This window comes from Myodes glareolus, chromosome 9, assembly GCF_982192425.1.
Source record: "Myodes glareolus chromosome 9, mMyoGla1.1, whole genome shotgun sequence".
NCBI lineage: Eukaryota > Metazoa > Chordata > Mammalia > Rodentia > Cricetidae > Myodes > Myodes glareolus.
The window spans coordinates 73590695-73610178 of record NC_142034.1 but is presented as its reverse complement, the minus strand read 5'-3'; the positions used below and the strand labels follow the sequence as shown (position 1 = coordinate 73610178).

Sequence of the window (19484 nt, the reverse complement as noted above, 5' to 3'; positions counted from 1 at the left end):
TCACTGTCCAGCAGGAAACCTGCCTGTGCCAGGCCACCTCCTGTCACAAACATTATAGTAGGAAAGCAGTGAGAATTTCTGCTGTGGGATAATGTTCTTGTACACTGTAATTATTTGTCTCTTGTATTGGTCTAATGAGACACTAATTGGCCAGTAGCCAGGCAGGAAGTATACTCAGGGCAACCAGACTAAGAATTCTGGGAAGAGGAAAGGAAGACATGCAGTCACCAGCCAGACAGAGGAAACAAGATGAGAATGTCTCACTTGAAAAGGTACCAAACCATGTGGCTAAATATAACATAAAGAATATGGGTTAATTTAGTTGTAAGAGTTAGTTAGTAATGAGCCTGGGCTAGCTTATAGGCCAGTTTATAATTAATAAAAGCCTCTGTATGTTTCTTAGGGGCTGAAAGGCTGTGGGACTGAGTGAGACAAAAACGTCCATCCACAAATTTCATCTTGATTCAGATAATACTCTTAGCACCAATATCAAGTATGTAGAGCAATTCCCCTGCAGACTGCATTTCCTCTCTTCTCTTTGTTTCTGCTCTTGGAATTGTCTGTCCTTCGTCTGGGCACTCTTACATCTGTCTTGATGGCATGGGTCAAACTTCCTCCTTAGTCTGGGTACAATTATAATTACATTTGTCTTGACAGCAGGTGTCAAAATTCTTCCTTTACCCCACAGCATATATGGTTGCCATAGCCGTCCAGACCACAGGGTCACTGTCTGGGTTTCTCTAACCAAGCTCCATATACTGTGGCTCTAGAAGTTATCTAGGTTTTTAAAAAATATTTCTTGGGGGCTATACAGAAAGGTCAGTGGTTAAGAGCACTTATTGCTCTCATGAGAAACTAAGGTTGGGTTCCCAGCACCCACATGCTGTGTAACTCACATGGTGATTCACAGCCATTCAAACTCTAGTTCCAGGGAATCCAATGCCCTCTTCCTACCCTGGAGGGTATGTGGATACACATGGATCACGTAAATACCTGAAAGCAATATGCTAATACACAAAATATAATGAATAAATCTAATAAATACTTTAGTGATTTATTATGTCAGCACGTTCCCATTAATTTCAAGAATGTAACACTCCCAGGACTAGTCAATACACACACCAGGAGCAAGCACCATCTATAATCAGTGCTCTGAGATGCTCCTTGTAGAGCCCTCTATACTAGCAGTCAGGTCTTATCACATAGATCAGTGCCTGTAACGTTCCTAATGCTGTTACCCTTTAATACAATTCCTGATGTTATGATGACCACAAACCCTAAAATTATTTTCATTTCTATTTCATAACTGAAATTTTGCAAGTGTTATGAATGAAATGTAAATATCTGGTATGCAGAATATCTGACAAGCAATCTCCAGGTGTTACAACCCACGGGTTGAGAGCCACTGACACGGTGGCTCTGCTTCTTTGTGTGGCTTTGTTCAGCTAGGCAAGCAGTTCTCTACTTTCCTGGGCAAACACCTTGGTTTCTTCAGGAACACTGCAGCCCAAATGTCTCAATTGTCGCACCTGCTGTCCACAGAGGGCTCTTCAGGCCAGCCTTGCCTTTGGGACAGACTGCATTAGATTGCCCTTATTATTCCGTAATTGTTTAGCCTCCCAGAAAAACACTCTGGTACGCTCACAGTATGCTTGATTTCTCTGGAAGCAGTGAGGAGGTGGGTAATGCTCAACTGAGGCACTTGCAGGGGGATAATGACAGATATGACACCAGGAAAACCACCAGGCAGGTCTCTCAGAGGCCATACACCTCCAACTCTCTGAGAGCAGGAAAGAGACAGAAACTCAGGGTTAGGGTATAGAGACCTGACACAGCACTTGCTCCTTGATTAAAATTTACATAGATGAAAGCTATTAACATGCAGACCAAAGAAAAAGACACTAAGCCTGTCTTGGACTTTGTATTCCACTGTCTCTGTGGATGTGGTTAAATTGCCCAATCTTAAATTTCATCATCTGTAAATTCAGTCTCTCAATTATTAGATAATGGTAAATATTATGTAGAAATATCCTGCATGTGGAACTTAGCATACAGGCATGTAGTTCAGAAAGTGTGGGCACTAGAGTACCATGCTGTTGAATTTACTATGGATTTTTATTATAAGATTCTATGATATTGGAAGTGTATTTGTATTTATTCATCACCAACCAGAAAACCATTGCAAAATAGAAACTGGTTTTGCTTTAATGTTGGTAAACAATTCTAGTGACTTACAATATTGACCTCCCTACAGAGATGGGTGGAAATAATGAGACCACGATTGCAGAATTTCTCCTCCTGGGACTCTCTGGAAAGTCAGAGCAAGAAGAGATTGTCTTTGGGCTGTTCTTGGTGATGTACATGGTCACCATCTCTGGGAACCTTCTCATCATCCTGGCCATCAGCTGTGACCCTCGTCTCCACACACCCATGTACTTCTTCTTGGCCAACCTCTCCAGTGTTGACATCTGCTTTTCCTCAGTCACTGTCCCCAAGGCACTGGTGAATCACATGATGGGAAGCAAGTCCATCTCTTACACAGAGTGTATGATCCAGATCTACTTTTTCATTACATTTATCAACATGGACGGCTTCCTCCTGAGTGTGATGGCCTATGACCGCTATGTGGCCATTTGTCACCCACTCCACTACACCCTGATGATGAGCCCCAGACTCTGTGTTCTCCTGGTGGTCATATCATGGGTCATCACAAACCTGCATGCTCTCTTGCACACTCTCCTCCTGGTTCGACTCACCTTCTGTTCCCACAATGCAGTGCACCACTTCTTCTGTGACCCGTATCCTATCCTGAAGCTGTCTTGTTCTGACACCTTTATTAATGACCTGATGGTCTTCACTGTGGGTGGAGTGATATTCCTGACACCATTTTCTTGCATTGTTGTTTCCTATGTTTACATTTTCTCTAACGTCCTGAAGATGCCCTCTACCCATGGGATAAAGAAAGCCCTGTCCACATGTGGGTCTCACCTCACTGTGGTCTCTCTTTTCTATGGGGCAATCCTGGGGGTCTATATGCGCCCTTCATCCTCATACTCACTACAGGACACGGTGGCCACTGTCATCTTCACTGTGGTGACACCGCTGGTCAATCCCTTCATCTACAGCCTGAGGAATCGTGACATGAAAGCAGCCCTAAGGAAGATGGTTCTCAGATGCTAGAATGTGAAATTTTAGAGCTGAGAGGACCCCCGGGCACCATGGATCTGTTCATCTTTGTAAAGAAACAATGCACAGATTGGTATAGAATTAATGCATGGCTTTTCCTGTGGCTAACACCAAATGATCGTGGTTGTGTTTGTTAATCTCAAGCTGGCAGATTCTTGCTTTCATGGGTGCAGTAAATTGCCATCTGAATTGGGCTTATCTAACGTGCTCATCTTAAAAACAAGAAACACTGGGATAACAGGGTGTGTTGTGGTTTGAGATGGTCCTATCCAATATTTTTGGTACCTGCTCCTACAAAGAACTAGGGCTTTGGCAGCACTAATTGTGGATCCCCCTTCTCTTATTTCTTTGTGACATCCAGTTTACCTACTGGTGGGTAAATGGAAAGTTTTCCTCTGTCCCATGCCTAATTATGTCCTCTACACTTCACAGCTCAGAATGCACCCTCTGCAGACCCTCGGCACCCCTTCTGCCCTGTTGGCCTTTTCCTCCTCAGCATGGGGAATGATCCACTGCTGGTGCCACTCTGGACACTCGAATCTGGGGACAGTAAGCAAAACTGTCTTTATAGGCAGAGGATATGTTGCCATAAAGAAGATTTTTTAAAAATGTAAAACTAAATAAAAGTAGAATATTAATTTATGATATCTTACATTTATTTATGCTGAGGAACATTTGTTTAATGATGCAAAGATGTGTTGCATTCTTTTATGTTGCATTTGTTTAATTCTGTGAAGTTGTGTTATTTTGCCTGTCTGCAATACCTGAATAATCTGTTAAAGAGCTGAATAGCCAATAGCAAGCAAAAGAAAGTATAGGCATGGCTGGCAGGCAGAGAGAATATATAGCAGGAGAAATCTCGGGGAGAGGAACAGGGTTAGGCAAGAGAACAAGGAGGGGAGAACTCTAGGGGCCTCCCAGCCTCCCAGCCAACCCCAGAGAAAGTAAGATACACAGAAGAGAAGGAATAAACTCAAAGGCAGAAGGTAGGCGGGATAACTTAAGTTAAGGAAAGTTGGCTAGCGAGAAGTCAAGCTAAGGCAAGGCATTCATAAGTAATACTAAGCTTCTCTGTGTGTATTTATTTGGTAGCTGAGTGGTAGCCCCCTCCTCAAAGAGTAAAAGAGCCAAAATAACGAGAAAACAACTACAGTTAAATTAAGAAAAGATCCAGCAACTTATGAGTATTTACAATTAACCAATAGTAATTAATAGCCTTCATATGCATGGAAAATATCCAGTTGCAAGACAGAGTGGTCAAGGAGATCATATATATATATATATATATATATATATATATATATATATATGATTTTAAAAACTGCATGGAACACACAAGAATACAGCTTGTTGTGTGATTTTTTTTTGCTCTTTTAACTCTTTGGAGGTCCAAATTAATCACACACAGAGAGGCTTATTTCTAGTTGTGATGCCTGGTCTTAGCTTGGCTTGTTTCTTGCCAACTTTTCTTATCTTAAATTATCCCCTCTATCTTTTCTCTCTGGGGTTTTATCATTCTTACTTCTCTATATCTTTCTCCGTGGTTGGGTGGCTGTCTGGGATGCTGGGTGTCTGGCCCATAGCATCCTCTCCTCCATGTTCTCTCCTTGCTCCTCTTCTGCCAGCCAGCTCTGCCTATTCTTGCTCCGGCCTTGCCACTGGCCCTTCAGTTCTTCATTTGACCATCAAGTGTTTTAGACAGGCAAAGTATCACAGCTTCACAGAGTTAAACACATGCGTCATAAATAAGGCAACACACCTTAAAACAATATTCCCCAGCAACAGTTAACAGTATAATGAGCTGCTTAAAGACACTGTAAAGCATAGAGACAGAATTGCAGAAGGGGTTGCTTCTTTCTAATAAACAGTTGATTCCAACATTCCAGAGAAGAGGCTTTCTGTTTGTCTCTAACTGAAAAGCAGTAAATGACAATAGAAATACAAGATAATTTTATCAGGATATTAGGGTTAGCACTAGAGTTGCACATTACAAACTCCTATAGTCAAAGCAGAGATTAGTCCAAACATCCCATAGACTAGAGAATGAAGTACAGATTCAGACAGTGAAGGACAGGAACTTGTATGGATTGGTCACCCCAGGTGTCAACCGTGAAGCAAAGAGCCTGTGATAAGTAGCTATTTAAGAGCTCCAGAGCCTACTCACAGTATGAGAAAAGATAGTTTTGCTTTGTTTTTTTTTTAAAAAAGGCACCTTATTGATTTTATCGAGATTTTTGTTTGGCAAAATCTGTTAATCAAGTTGAGGAGACCTATCATTTTTGATTTATTGGGATTTATTAATTTACACCAATTAATACTTCTAGAATTTTGTCAAGTGCTTTTTGTGCATCATTCATATGATTTCTTTAGAAGTCATTGCAACTGGATTTGGTAATTGATCAACACTCAATGGAGGGTTTAGATTGTTTAGATTGTTTAGGCCATACCAATGATGATGAGATTCATTGATTTGTGGTCTGATTGCTAGTAATGTATTTGCTAAACTTTACATCGAGTTCGTGCTAACCCAAACCTCCACTCCTGTTTGCCAAAATTCTATATTGTGTTGATACGTGATACATAATATTTATACCCTGTGATATATATCATATGTATTTGAAAGCACCATCTTATCAGACAAGATTAAATATAAATAATTAACCAAGGATAGAGCCCTAGCAATGAGCACTTGTGTAATATCTGACTTTCTGAGGATCCTAATTTTCAATGCCCAGGCAGAATACAGACTGTGAACACTTCATCTATGTCTCTAATTAGGTCCTCTGAGAAATCCACCCTAGGGGAGCACACACTTGGCACCATCTTCATGGAAGCAATGTCTCCAGGGATGGAGCATCAATTTATTCACACCTAGTCATCCAAGCCTGACCAGAGAGAGCCACATGCCTCATTCTAGATGTTCTCTTCTAGGGGAAAAGGCCCTCCCCTTCTCAGTATCAAGTGTGGATTTCTCAAAATCCAGCCTCAAACATGGCACCAGCAGAGACAGAACTTTCCTGAAGATATCTGATAACAGCCAAGAGCACCCGGGTAAGGAGGCTGAGGAAACAACAGAGGGCAACCACACAGCTGGCATACTCCCATGGCCGTGAGCATGTGGGATGACAGAGAAAGAACTTCATTCAGTCCCTCTGCATCTGGCCAAGGTAAAACTGGCCAAGGTAAAAGGAGGGAAAGCGTCGTATTCCTTCATGTCCGTGCCTTGTTCCTGTATGAGATGCTGTGCTCTAGGCACACAATCAAAGCTGCAACGTGGGTAGAGGAAGCACAAGAACAGAATGGAGTTTAGAGGGTTAGAAGCAGTACTGTGCAGACTGTTAAAAAGAATGTTCAGAAACAGAGACAGAAAGAGAGAGAGAGAGAGAGAGAGAGAGAGAGAGAGAGAGAGAGAGAGAGAGAGAGAGAAACACACAAAGAGAAACAGAAATGCAGAGAGAGAAACAGGGAGAGACACACAGAGGGAGACAGACACAGAGACTAGACAGAGAATGTCATTATTTTATCCTGGTCCTCATATTTGTTCTGTGCCTGTCCCCGGAGTGTGTGGTTGTGTAATGATTGTGTTTCAGACTGGCTGCTTGGATGCTAATGAAACTGGACAGTGGAGTGTTGATTGCTGCTGGAGTCCACAGACAAAACAGCCTTTAAGGTTCAGGATCTCAAACCCCCAGTGACGCAGACATTTCTGCACGACTGGTGTATCAGATACACCCAACAGTCCTACGACACACAGAAATCACTCCATAACAGTCACATATTTTGGTAAACATATGTGATATACTTACACATATATCCCTCAATACATACACGTATACTTGCCTGCATAAATGCATGCATACATACATACATACATGCATGCATAAATACATATATTCTGAAGGTTCTCTTTTTACAGTCATGGCAGCAACATTCTGTCTCCATAATGAATCTGAAAGGGAAGGAGATTTGAAATCCAAAAGCTGGAGTTCAAGAGCCAATCAATGAGAGGGGCACCATGCATCATCTACTATGAAAGCTGCACACCTAGGGCTTAATCAATGATATGTTAGTGTTATTCCTGGCAACTGACCCTTTCAATGTCCACCATCTCTCAATGCACAGCATGAGAAAATTTGGAATAACTACAGCTTAATGCTGTTAGGAATGAACCTCAGCTGTGGTCTTGCCCCACTGGAGCAAGTTGCCTTTCCATCCCATTGAGTCTCTTTTTCTGGAAGCATATCCTAGCTTTATAAATTTAATTTTGTATATGTATGTATGTGTGTGTCCATGTATGTTTGGGAGTGTAGGACACATGTGTCACAGCACCCATACAGAGTTCTGTTTCTCACTTCACCATAAAAGCACTAGGATAGCAGACGTGCTCTATGGTGTGGAGTTTCAGGTGGGTTCTGGGGATTTGAACTCAGGTCTTCACACTTACATGGCACGTGCTTTACCCACTGAGCCATCTCTCCAGCCCTCATTCTAGTTCTTTGCTGCTGCTGTTGTTGTCACGCTGGTCTGTATCCATGGCAACACTCCGGAAGTTACCTGGATTCCCATCCCAGCGCTGTGCTTAGCTCCACTCTCACAGCAGCAGTCAGCTCGCTGTCTGAACCACACGAGCATTCTGTACCCAATGCCATCAATTTCCATGTCATGTTCTGTCCCTGCAGCCAGGCCATTTCTCCTGACACCTGTCTCCTCTCTTCCCCTTCCCCAGCCAGGCCTCTGATCACCCCAGGGTGACTCTCCTCCCTCCTCAGCTGTAAGTGCCTTGCCTCCCTCCGTGGGCCATTGCAGTCCAGATGTTTTCCTGACCTCCTGACCATGGAGATTTCTTAGCCTGGGGACTGTCTTTGAGATGCACGTGAATCTGCATTTTATCCAGCTGTAAAACATTTTATCTCCAACAGAAAAACAATGAATGCACTTATGCCCTGTCTGTCGCCCCCCCCCCCCCATTCTGAATGTGGAAAGGTGAGAACACTGCATTTAAGAATCTGGGCAGTGGCTCAAGTGAGCAGGCAAACAGCTGTGAATGAGGTGAAAACCTCCTAGTAGGTGATAGAAAATGAAGGCCGAACCACCAGCCGGTCTGTCAGACTATTGATCTTCCCAACTGTGAGCAACTAGAAAAGTCACAGGGCAACCTCCAGGTTTATAATCTATGGCACTTAGTGGTGACTTTTATTAGATTAAAATTTAATAAATGGTAGCTAATATAACATAAACATTTCTGGGGACCTTGTACTTGCCTATAGTCCCAGTCAGTTGGATGTTAAGGCAGGAGGATTATTTAAGCCCAGAAATTCCTGATGAGACCAAAACAACATGTAAGAAAAAGTATATTTGTATGTCTGTGTTTCATGGTGTCTATGTGTTTGTTTGTGTATGTATGTGTGTGTTGTACATAGTGTATGTGTGTTCCTGCACCTAAGTGTGGCTGTGTTTGTGTATGTGTGAGCATGCCTGTCCATGTGTGTATATGTGTAACACAGAGAACAAGGCCTTTAACCTGTTTTGAACTCTCACTGATAATGATCAGCAATTTTGCTAAACCATCTAGCTGCCCACTCCTCTGTTTCTTCATGTAAAACTGCGCAATGTAGTAGCCAATTCCTAGACTGAGTTAGCTGCTGTATAAAATGTACATCTCTCTCTCTCTCTCTCTCTCTCTCTCTCTCTCTCTCTATATATATATATATATATATATATATATATATATATATATATATATGGTACTAATCAAACAAGAGCAGAATCAATAATCTTATACTCATTAAGAATTCACTCCTTTCAAATGGACCACTCTTTTGCTATAAAAATACATTTTCCTCATTTTCTGAGAAATCGCCACACTGACATCCAAAGGGGTTGTACCAGTTTGCATTCCCACCAGCAATACAGAAGTGTTTCCTTTTCCCCACAACCTCTCCTGCATAAGTTGTCATCAGTGTTTTTGATCTTGGTCACTCTTACAGGTGTAAGATGGAATCTCAGAGTTGTTTTGATTTGCATTTCTCTGATGACTAAGGATGTTGAACATTTCCTTAAGTGTCTTTCAGCCATTTTAGATTCCTCTGTTGAGAGTTCTCTGTTTAGGTCTGTACTCCATTTTTTTATTGGATTATGTGATCTTTTGGTGTCCAATTTCTTGAGTTCTTTGTATATTTTGGAGATCAGACCTCTGTCTGATGTGGGGTTAGTGAAGATCTTTTCCCATTCTGTAGACTGTTGTTTTGTCTTGTTGACCGTGTCCTTTGCTTTATAGAAGCTTTTCAGTTTCAGAAGGTCCCAACCTCAAGACCCAATAATACCACTTTGTATATATCCAAAGGATGCTCAATCGTGCCACAAGAACATGCGCTCAACCATGTTCATAGCAGCTTTGTTTGTCATAGCCAGAACCTAGAAACAACCTAACTGTCCCTCGATCAAAGAATGGATTAGAAAAATGTGGTCCATTTACACAATGGAGTACTACACAGCAGAAAAAATAATGACAACTTGAATTTTGCAGGAAAATGGATGGAGCTAGAAAACATTATTTTGAGTGAGGTAACCCAGACACAAAAAGACAATTATCACATGTACTCACTCATAGGTGGTTTTTAAACATAAAGCAAAGAAAGCCAACCTACAAATCACAATCCCAGAGAACTTAGACAACAATATGGACATGAACAGAGACTTACATAGATCTAATCTACATGGGAAGTAGAAAGTATAAAATGACAAGATCTCCTGAGTAAATTGGGAGCATGGGGACCTTGGGAGAGGACTGAAGAGGGAGGGGAGAGGCAGGGAAGGGAGCAGAGAAAAATGTAGAGCTCAATAAATATCAATAAAAATTTTTTAAAAATACATTTCAAGTGATTTTACTAGCAGTTGTTTCTAAACTAATGAGTAATATTTTCCAAACTACATAAAAGTTTTCTCCAAGAGTTGGTGAATGATTTCTCTATGTGCATCTCTGGTGCAGGAGAATTGTCTATAATCTGTCAATTATATTTTAAATAAATGTTGATTGGCCAGGCAGAAAGTATAGGCGGGAAAACCAGACAGGAAGTAGAGGTGATGCAATGAGAACAGGAGAATTCTGGGAAGGAGGAAGCTGATTCCTTCCACTCCAGCCCAGATCACCGAAGAAGCAGCATGTGAGCATACAGCTGGAAAAGGTACTGAGCCACATGGCTAACACAGACAAGAATTATGGGTTACCATAAGATGTAAGAATTAGTTAATAAGAAGACTGAGCTAATGGGCCAATCAGTTTTATAATCTTATGGAGTCCTGTGTGTGATTTTCTTTGGGGCTTGCCGACTGTGGAGTACTGGGTGGGACAGAAACCCCAACAAGCCGGCCCCTCACGTTACACATCTCACCTTCTTCTCCAGAGACATGAATGGTGACAATCACACGACAGTCACAGAATTCCTCCTCCTGGGACTCTCTGAAGAGTCAGAACAAGAAGACATTGTATTTGGGCTGTTCTTGGGGATGTACATGGTCACCATCTCTGGAAACCTTCTCATCATCCTGGTCATCAGCTGTGACCCTCATCTCCACACACCCATGTACTTCTTCTTGGCCAACCTCTCCAGTGTCGACATCTGCTTTTCCTCAGTCACTGTCCCCAAGGCACTGGTGAATCACATGGTGGGAAGCAAGTCCATCTCTTACACAGAGTGTATGATGCAGGTCTACTTCCTGTTCACATTTGGCCACATGGACAGTTTCATCCTGAGTGTGATGGCCTATGACCGCTATGTGGTCATTTGTCACCCACTCCACTACACCCTGGACTCTGTGTCCTGCTGGTGGCCATATCCTGGGTCATCACAAACCTGTATGCTCTCTTGCACACTCTCCTCCTCGTTCGTCTCACCTTCTGTTCCCACAATGCAGTGCCCCACTTCTACTGTGATATCTACCCTCTCCTGAAACTCTCTTGTTCAGATACCTTTATCAATGATGTCACAGTCTTTGCTGAGGGTGCTGTGGTGTTTCTGGTACCATTTACATGCATCATTGTTTCCTATGCTTATATTTTCTCCAATGTCTTGAAGATGCCCTCTGTCCAGGGGATAAGGAAAGCCATGTCCACTTGTGGTTCTCACCTCACCGTGGTCTGCCTCTTCTATGGGGTAGTTCTAGGAGTTTATATGCACCCTTCTTCCTCCTACTCACTACAGGATGCAATGGCCTCTGTCTTCTTCACAGTGGTGATACCCATGACCAACCCCTTCCTCTACAGCCTGAGGAATCGTGACATGAATGGAGCCCTAAGGAAGATAATTCTCAGATCCTTGAATTGGAAATTTATAGCGCTGAGAGGAAGAGCAGGTGGCAAGTGAAGTTCAAGGCGTCATCCCACCAGCCCTGTTAGGCAAATCTCTGAGAGAAAAGGCCCTGAGATCACAGACCCTGGAATGTTTCTTGCTTTTGCTGTGCCTTTCCATGTTTTCTGCTGCTATCTTTCTCTGGTATCTGGCATGCTGGTCATGGGTGTGAGGAGATCCCCACTGTCTGTAATGTGTGTTTCTCTCAAGGAAACATCCCATTCTGCTTGGCATTTTTACCCGTGGATTATTATGAAGATGATTCCTCCTTCAGCTGTACTGTCTAATTGATAATAATAAAGTTAGATTATACAGAGTTTTGATAGATAAAAATAAACACAAGGAAATATTACACAGCTAGGACTTATGAGTGTCACTTAAGGAGCTGAATAAACCATAGCTCAAGTTAATGATTAAGAAATACATTTGAATCCCAGGAGCCAGGCTGACTTGAGTTCCCTTTATCTTAATGCTGAAAGGCACAGTCACAGGTTTCGGTGTGCATCATTAGCTGAAACAAAGCTTTGCAATAACTTCAGGTTTGATCAGATGTTTTGGTAATAGCTATGAGATGAAAGAACCCAGAAAACAACCTAAAGTTCACAGGGACACAGCTGAGATCAAAAAGACAAAGCAGGGCAATTGTTGCCTGCTGACTTTCCCTTTCTAGGGCTGGTTGATGACCAAAAGTAATGGTTAATTCTTTGTACCCATTCCTACCTTGAATCCCCTGATATAAGAACCTATTGATGAGTGGGAATGCACCCTATAGATTCAAAGTACAGCTGACTGGGTTTTAGGTATAAATATTTGGTTTGTGATTCTTTTAAGATTATCTATGGTATCATCTCTTAAGATAATTAATAAAACGATTGATTCTTTGTAACAGCAATATGAAGCCTGCCAACAAAACAGTTGGCTGAGAAAAAAAAATGCTTTCTAATAGCTCATGGTCTGTTAATCTTTTACAGTATACTTAGATGTAAATATATGTGGGTTATCAGCGTGACTTTGTTTTTAATCATTTAAGGGAGATGGAAAACGTGTTTTTGCCTGTATTCATTATAATCATTCACTTGAAAAATAAGATGTAAGCATATTGCGATTCCTATGTTGCCTGAAAGATTTTGTTGGGGTGTATAAGCTGTAGGAAACCATGAAGAGAGTGTTACTGTCTTTCCCCCTAACCTCCTCAGATAGAAAAGTCTAGTAGGTGTCACCTCCATGGATTCCTTTTGAACCCTGAACTGCTGAAGGCTGCCCTCCAAAGCAGCAATAAGAGGTCTCCTAAACATCATTTATTTCTTCATTTTTATAAATATGTACCCAGACTGGTCCAGTGCTCACATGACTTTGCCTTGGGTTACTAATAGATGATTGTGATTATGCTTCTTTGTGGACACTGACGAATACTCTCTGTCACATGTTCTCTATCTCTTCAAGAGGATGATTCTAAGATGCTCAATTCACAAATAAGAAAAATTGAGAACATTCGGAAACATTCTGAACTGGGATAAGTTTAACATCCTGTGAAATCCTGGCTGCCAAAATGATCAGGACATTTTAAGAGATGGAGCCACCTGCCCCTGTGGCCTCAAACAGCACTGCAGTTAGCCTGGTAAATGACCCACAAGAAGTTTAATTCACCCATGCTAAACAACTAGAGATTGTTGGCTATAATAGAGTGCTCCATTCTCAGCGTCTCTGGTAACTGAGATGTTCTCGCTTCTCCCAGGCTGAGGTCCCTCTACTACATTCTATAGATCAGAACACTTCCTGCCCCCTTCTCATCCCACCTAACATTTCAAGGGTTTTGTTCCTCAGCATGACTCTCAGGGATGCCTAGGAAGTACCAGGAAACCTTGGGTAGTAGCTGTGCTCATCAAAAGATGCTCAATGTCCCTGCATGTTTCCATGGGCTGCAGGAAGCAGAGATTTCCTTACAAAGCTGAAGTGTCTAGAGTCCCAGTCATGCCTAGGGGCATGGGGACTTGAATTAATGTCACGATTATAATTGGGACTCCAGACTTCTGAGTCCAAGTGCAAGCCTATTCTGGAATATGTGTCAGTATCCAGCCCTCTTTTAGTGTATACTAAAGGTCTAGTGTCCACAATGTCAGTTGTCATGTTCTTTCCTCACATCCAGATAGTTCTGCCCTCCATCTCCTGGGTTGGGGCAGTGGTCACTCTTCAGTAGCTCTCCCCCATGGCCTCTGAGTCCTCACTTATTTTCTCCCCTGTTCTACCTACCTACAGGTCCTTGCTGTCCTCACCATCAGCTCCTTCCAGAATCTGTCCTGCCTCTGACTGTAACGATCTCCATCCTGGGGAATCTCACCACTTTCTCTCCCTGCACATCTCTCTCCTCCACACAGGTGCCATTTGTTCCTCCTCAGGTGTCAAATGAGTCCTGTCACCCAACTCTCCCAGAAACACAGGAGAGGCAAACTATTCTTTCTTCATGTAGAAAAGACTAATAGTGATTTGGCACAGGATTTCCTTAGAGCCATTGAACTCTCTGCCTGGCTCCTCACGAACCCAGAGTGTAGTACCCACAGGGTCCTGGTGACCCTTGGAACAGTCTCCAGTCTCCCCAAGGTCTCCTCTACTCTGGTAGCAGAAATGTCTCATCCTGTGTTTGTCACTACAACATATAACAACCTTGATAGGAGAGTTCAGCCAATCACATTCTGTCCATGGGGCGTGTTGCCCTAAGGCAAAAGTTTACCTGTAAACCTGGCTGGTGCACACCCCCCTCTTCTTTCTGGCCTGGACCCAGTGTTCCGGATGGCTGGGATTCTGGTGTGAGTTTTTCCTTCTGTTTTAATTAAAGCTGTACCTCTTGTAAACTAGCCTGGCGGACTTTTAATTACCGATCACACTGCGTCATCACAGCCTTATTCAAGATAATGTTGGAATCAGAGTCCTAGGCCAGATGGTTACTGCTGTTGTTTGAATAAAAATGTCTCTCTGTGGGATTCTCCTCTGCATGCCATGAATATGTTTTATTACCATTGGCTAACAAAGAAACTCCTTTGACCTATGGCTGGTCAGAATATAGCAAATCAGGAATTCCAAGCAGAGATAGAGGAGGAAAGAAGGTGCAGTCAGGGAGATGCCATGCAGTTGCTGAAAGAGAAAGATACCCGGAACCTTTCAGGTAAGCCATGGCCTCGTGGTGACACACAGATTAAGAGAAGTGGGTTAATTTAAAATATAAGAGCTAGCTTGGCATACGCCATATGTCCCTCATAGGCTCTCATATTTGAACTCTTGGTTCCCAGATGATGGAACTATTTGTGGGGTTTAGGAGGTATGGCCTTGCTGGGAGCAGTATGACACTGGGGGTTTGTGACACTTCTTGTTCATTCTCTCTGCACTGTGCTTGCCTTTGAGGATGAGTTCTCAGCTTCCCCATCCTGCAGCTGCCATGATTCCTGCAATGATGGACTCTTATCCCTCTGGATCCATTGGTCAAAATAAACTCTCTCTCCTGTCAGCTGTGTGGTCATGTGTTTGTCACAGCCACTGTAAAGGAACTGCTGCAGTCGCTCTCCTGGGAGATTTCCTTTTCCTCTGCGGGACAGAAATTGTTAGAGCAGGCAAGGAGCTAAGGAGCAGAGAGAGCATGCAGATTCTCAAAGAGACAACCTTAAAAGTCTACCTTCATATTTATTTGAAAACAAAACTGAACTGGGGGCAGGTGACAGCAACTTTAAATTAGGTTCTATCTATTGAGCCGATTTGGCCCGGTTATTCAGGGATTTTGTTTCTTTTCTTTTAAATCTTTATTTCTTCTTTGGTAACTTTGCACATGATTATGGCGTGTTTGGTTCAAATGTAACTTTAAAAAAGGGAAAGATAACATCTCAGTACAGAGTTCTCAAACAAGTGAACAACTGGGAGCACTCAACAGGCCCCAAGGCCGATGGGTAAACTGATGGCAGTAAATACGATTAGCTGTGATAGTATACATATGATATAAAAGCTATAAAGCCAAGGAAAGCTAAAAAGGACAAACTTGCTGCCATATATGTGATTAGCTGCCTCCTATTCCAGCACACATCCGGAGTTAGGGGCCACAGACTACAGCCTCGGGGTGAGAGCAATGGTAGTTATGAGGAACGGAAAGCAGTTATTTCTTCACAGGGTCGAGAAGGGGAAGCCTTTTCCACACCCAAGGCTCGAGTCATTGTGGGGCCTGCACACTTCATGCTAAGTCCCATAAGACTGGTTCTTGACTCTTTTCTTAAAAATAAAAAGTTTATTGCATTTTATGTATTTACACTTGCCCCATCTGTCTCTATGCCTGTGTGTTTATCTCTCTGTGTGTGTCTGTCTGTTTCTCTCTCTCTCTCTCTCTCTCTCTCTCTCTCTCTCTGTGTGTGTGTGTGTGTGTGTGTATCTTTGTCTCTGTGTCTCTTTGCCAGCATGCATGTGGAAGTCAGAGGTCAACTTGTGGGATTCAGTTCATTTTCAGTATGGAGCTCATCAGGGAATCCCACCCAGCAGGGGGCACTGGGTTTCCATCTTCCCTATCTAGCAGCTGGTGCCTGCTTGTCTGAGTGTATTTGAGTTTATCTCGAAGTTGAAAATTTGCAGTCATCTATGTGACTGAGCCCTGCTATCTGGAAAGGGAGGGGCGCATCTCAAGTCTCAGGAGGATGGGGAGTTTGGTGAGGATTATGCCAAGATTGTACCTCCCTGAAAAACTCGGCCAGTGAAAAATTCAGGGGCAGGGAAACGCAGTCAGGAACATATGAACCAGTTTCTTGCTTCATTTTCAGGGTGCTGATGCCTACTTTGCCTGATCATAATAGTTTCAGTTTACTTCTCTGAGTCTCCAGTGCCTTAAGATGATTTTGTTCTCTTAATTTGATGTATATGATGCCTTTCCTGTATGTAGGTCTGTGCATCATCTGTGTACAATGCACAAGGAGGTGAGGAGAGGACAACAGATCCTCTGAGACTGGAGTTATGAACAACTGAGTGCATGTGGGTGCTGAGAATCACACCTGGGTCCTCAGAACACCCACTGCTCTTAACCACTCAACCACTATCCAGCTCCTCCAGGACTCTTAATATGAAATGAGGATCATCATTTCCTCACACTGTTGCCTTGTGGGTACAGGAGATTGAATTTGGGTCCTCAGGCTTGGTAGCAATCATCTTGAACCACTGAGCCATCTCACTGGCCCTGGTTCTTTATTCTTGTCCCAATTCGCCTGCCTCGCCTACTTCTAAGTTTATTACTCTCCTGAACTCCTTTTTTCCACTAAAGTTTCCTTGGGCTTCCTTCTGGTCTCTTTGGCTAAGTTCTCCAAAAACAACCTTAAATCTTAGGCAACCTTATCCAAGAACCAGGTGTTTTTGAACATTCGTGGTTGTTGCCCTGTTGGTCTTTCTTTTGTCAGCAGAATCAATCCAAGTTTAGGGTCTATGAGAATTAGAGGAAGACATGATATTTTTACCTTTATGTTAAAACAAACAGGTGACTCATGGGTCCTTCCATCAACTCAAATGGAAGTAGTGACTGGGAGAGGAGCAGCCTCCTGTGTGTCAGCCTTGGCCCTTGAGGGTTTGTGACTACAAATGTGGACACATACTGTTCTGGTGTATGAGACCTAGAGGCTTGTCTTGACAAACTATTTTTAAAGATTTATTTGTCTGGGCCTGGTGGAAGATGCCTTTAATCCCCACACTCAAAGGCAGGGCAGGAGGATCTCTGTGAGTTCTATGGCAGCTATAGCTACATAGTAAGAGCCTGTTTCAAAAATGCAAACAAAATAAAGTGTTATTTTTACTATATGTTTGTTAATGTTTGCTTGAATATGCATTGAGTGCAGTTTGTTATGAGTTGCGGCAGCTTGGTACCCAGTGGCTAGAGTTACAGCTCTTGAGTTGCAGATGCTGGAGATCCTCAGTTCCTAACCGTTTGTTAGGTCACTGGGACCTGCCATGGCAGGGGACCGTACCCGCAGCTCTTCCTTGTCTCAGTCCTTCTGCAGCAACCCAGCTCCAGTCCTTCCTGCTCTCCCCTGGGCCAGTTCCGACCACTCTGGAACTATTCAACTGCTAAGTGAGTGGAGGGCTGTCAGCTATGGGGTTCTCCTGAGACTTGCAGATTTGGGGATCATTGTGTGGTCACTAGAAGTACCACTGGGTCCTTTTATTGAAGTTTGAGGGTCAGGCTTTTGTCTGTTCATAACCTTAATGCTCACTCACCGGCTCAGCTCGCTCTAGCTGTGGTAAGTCACACGTAGACAACTGAAAAACAAATAGGAGAGGCTTTTATTGAGGGTTACAGCCCTACATGGAGGCAGGTGTACAGGAGAGGGGCCTGCCTGTCTGACAGTGAAGCTGAAAACCAAGTCACTCCTTTAGCTAGAAGATCGCTGTGACATGTATATGCACAGCTTCTAGACCCTACCAGCAGCAGCCTTTCCTCTGTGGACTCTAGCCCCACCTACAGGCCTTGGATGTGCAGTCTCCCTTGCTGCTGAGTCTCTGGTGTCTGGCAGACATGCTCCCTGCAGGCTGGAGTGAGAATAGCTGGCTCTTGAGACAAGGTCACTCAGAACTCACTGAAGTTTGTCATGGCCACAGGGAAGTCTCCCACAGCCAGTGGACGTCGTCGTGACTAAAGCATGGTTTCCTAAGCACCAGTCCTGGCTTTAGCAATCAGTCTCAGCTACATAGCAAGTTTGAGGCCAGCCTGGGATACAGGATATCCTGTCTTAAACTATAACTAACTAAATAAATGGTAATTGTTGATGGACATCTATCATTCAAGATATCTGGGCAGAAGGTCAGGTTCTGACAGCTGCCAGATCAAAACAGCTACTCTCTAAGAACCTACCTGTCCTGGCTGGTTTTATGTCAATCTGACACAAGCTGGAGTCATCTGAAAGGACAATTGAGAAAATGTCCCGATAAGATCCAGCTTTAAGGTATTTTCTTAATTAGTGATTGCCAGGGGTAGTCCCAGTCCATGGTGGGTAGTGTCATCACTGGGCTGGTGGCCCTGGGTTATTTAAGAAAGCAGGTTCAGCAAGCCAGGGAAAGCAAGCCAGTAAGCAGAATCCCTCCATGGCTTCTGCATCATATCCTACCTACAGTGGTACTGCCCTGTTTGAGCTCCTACCATGAATTCCTTCAGTGATGAACAGTGCTATGGTAGTGTAAGTCAAATAAACCCTTTCTTCCCCAAGTTTCTTGGGTCATGGTGTTTTATTAGAGCAATAGTAACCCTAACTAAGACACACTAGTTTAACTAAAGGAAAGCTTATATTAAAGGGTTCCTACAAGAAAGGCCTATTGTGACATTGATGTTCTTAACTTCGTTTAACAGGACTTACATGCTTAGACAAAGCCTTTTAGAGAGTTGAACTCTTTTATCTGTGTTCATTGAAAACTGAGAAGACAACAAAAAATCAGAGCTATGAAAAGGAGAACCTGGTGAACTCAAGTCCTGCAAGGTCACCTTGGAATGGAGGAAGCTTCATTGAATTCTGGGACCGAGAGAAGCAACGACGGAAAGAACCATGTTCTGAGCCTAGGATTTTGTTTGGCCATTTCTAGGATTGAGTCTTGTTGTGTTTTCCTTCACAGACAGAAACTCTTAGGTTCAGCAGTCCTCCCATCTCAGGGTGTTGAATAGCTAGTATTACTGGTGATGTGCCCCACCACTAGGTTCAAAACTGGAGGTGAACTACACTTACCTGTTGGTATAAAGACAAGTACTCAGCCTAGTTAAGAGTTATGCTGGCTTAGTTTTGGCAGTTGTAGGTTCTCCGCCAAGATTCATGACTTACTAGCTCTGGGTAGTTGGCTAGGTTATGAATACCAGTAACGTTCTCCCTCTTGTTGGGTAGATCCTGAGTTCAATTAAAGGGCTGTTGGCTACTGCCAAGGTGTGCATGCCACTCGGGCATCCTTGGGGTTACTGTG

The 19484-nt window shown here is 43.1% G+C and overlaps 1 protein-coding gene and 1 pseudogene across 1 annotated transcript; both read left to right on the top strand.

The window, feature by feature from the left end:
• Nucleotides 1–2256: 2256 nt before the first annotated feature.
• LOC148120977 (olfactory receptor 1f45-like) lies at nucleotides 2257–3180 on the top strand. Its single transcript, XM_087909602.1, has one exon. The coding sequence runs from the start codon at nucleotides 2257–2259 to the stop codon at nucleotides 3178–3180; it is 924 nt and encodes a 307-aa protein (XP_087765728.1).
• Nucleotides 3181–10593: 7413 nt separating this feature from the next.
• On the top strand, nucleotides 10594–11549 carry LOC146892904 (olfactory receptor 1f45-like; annotated as a pseudogene).
• The last annotated feature ends 7935 nt before the right edge of the window (nucleotides 11550–19484 follow it).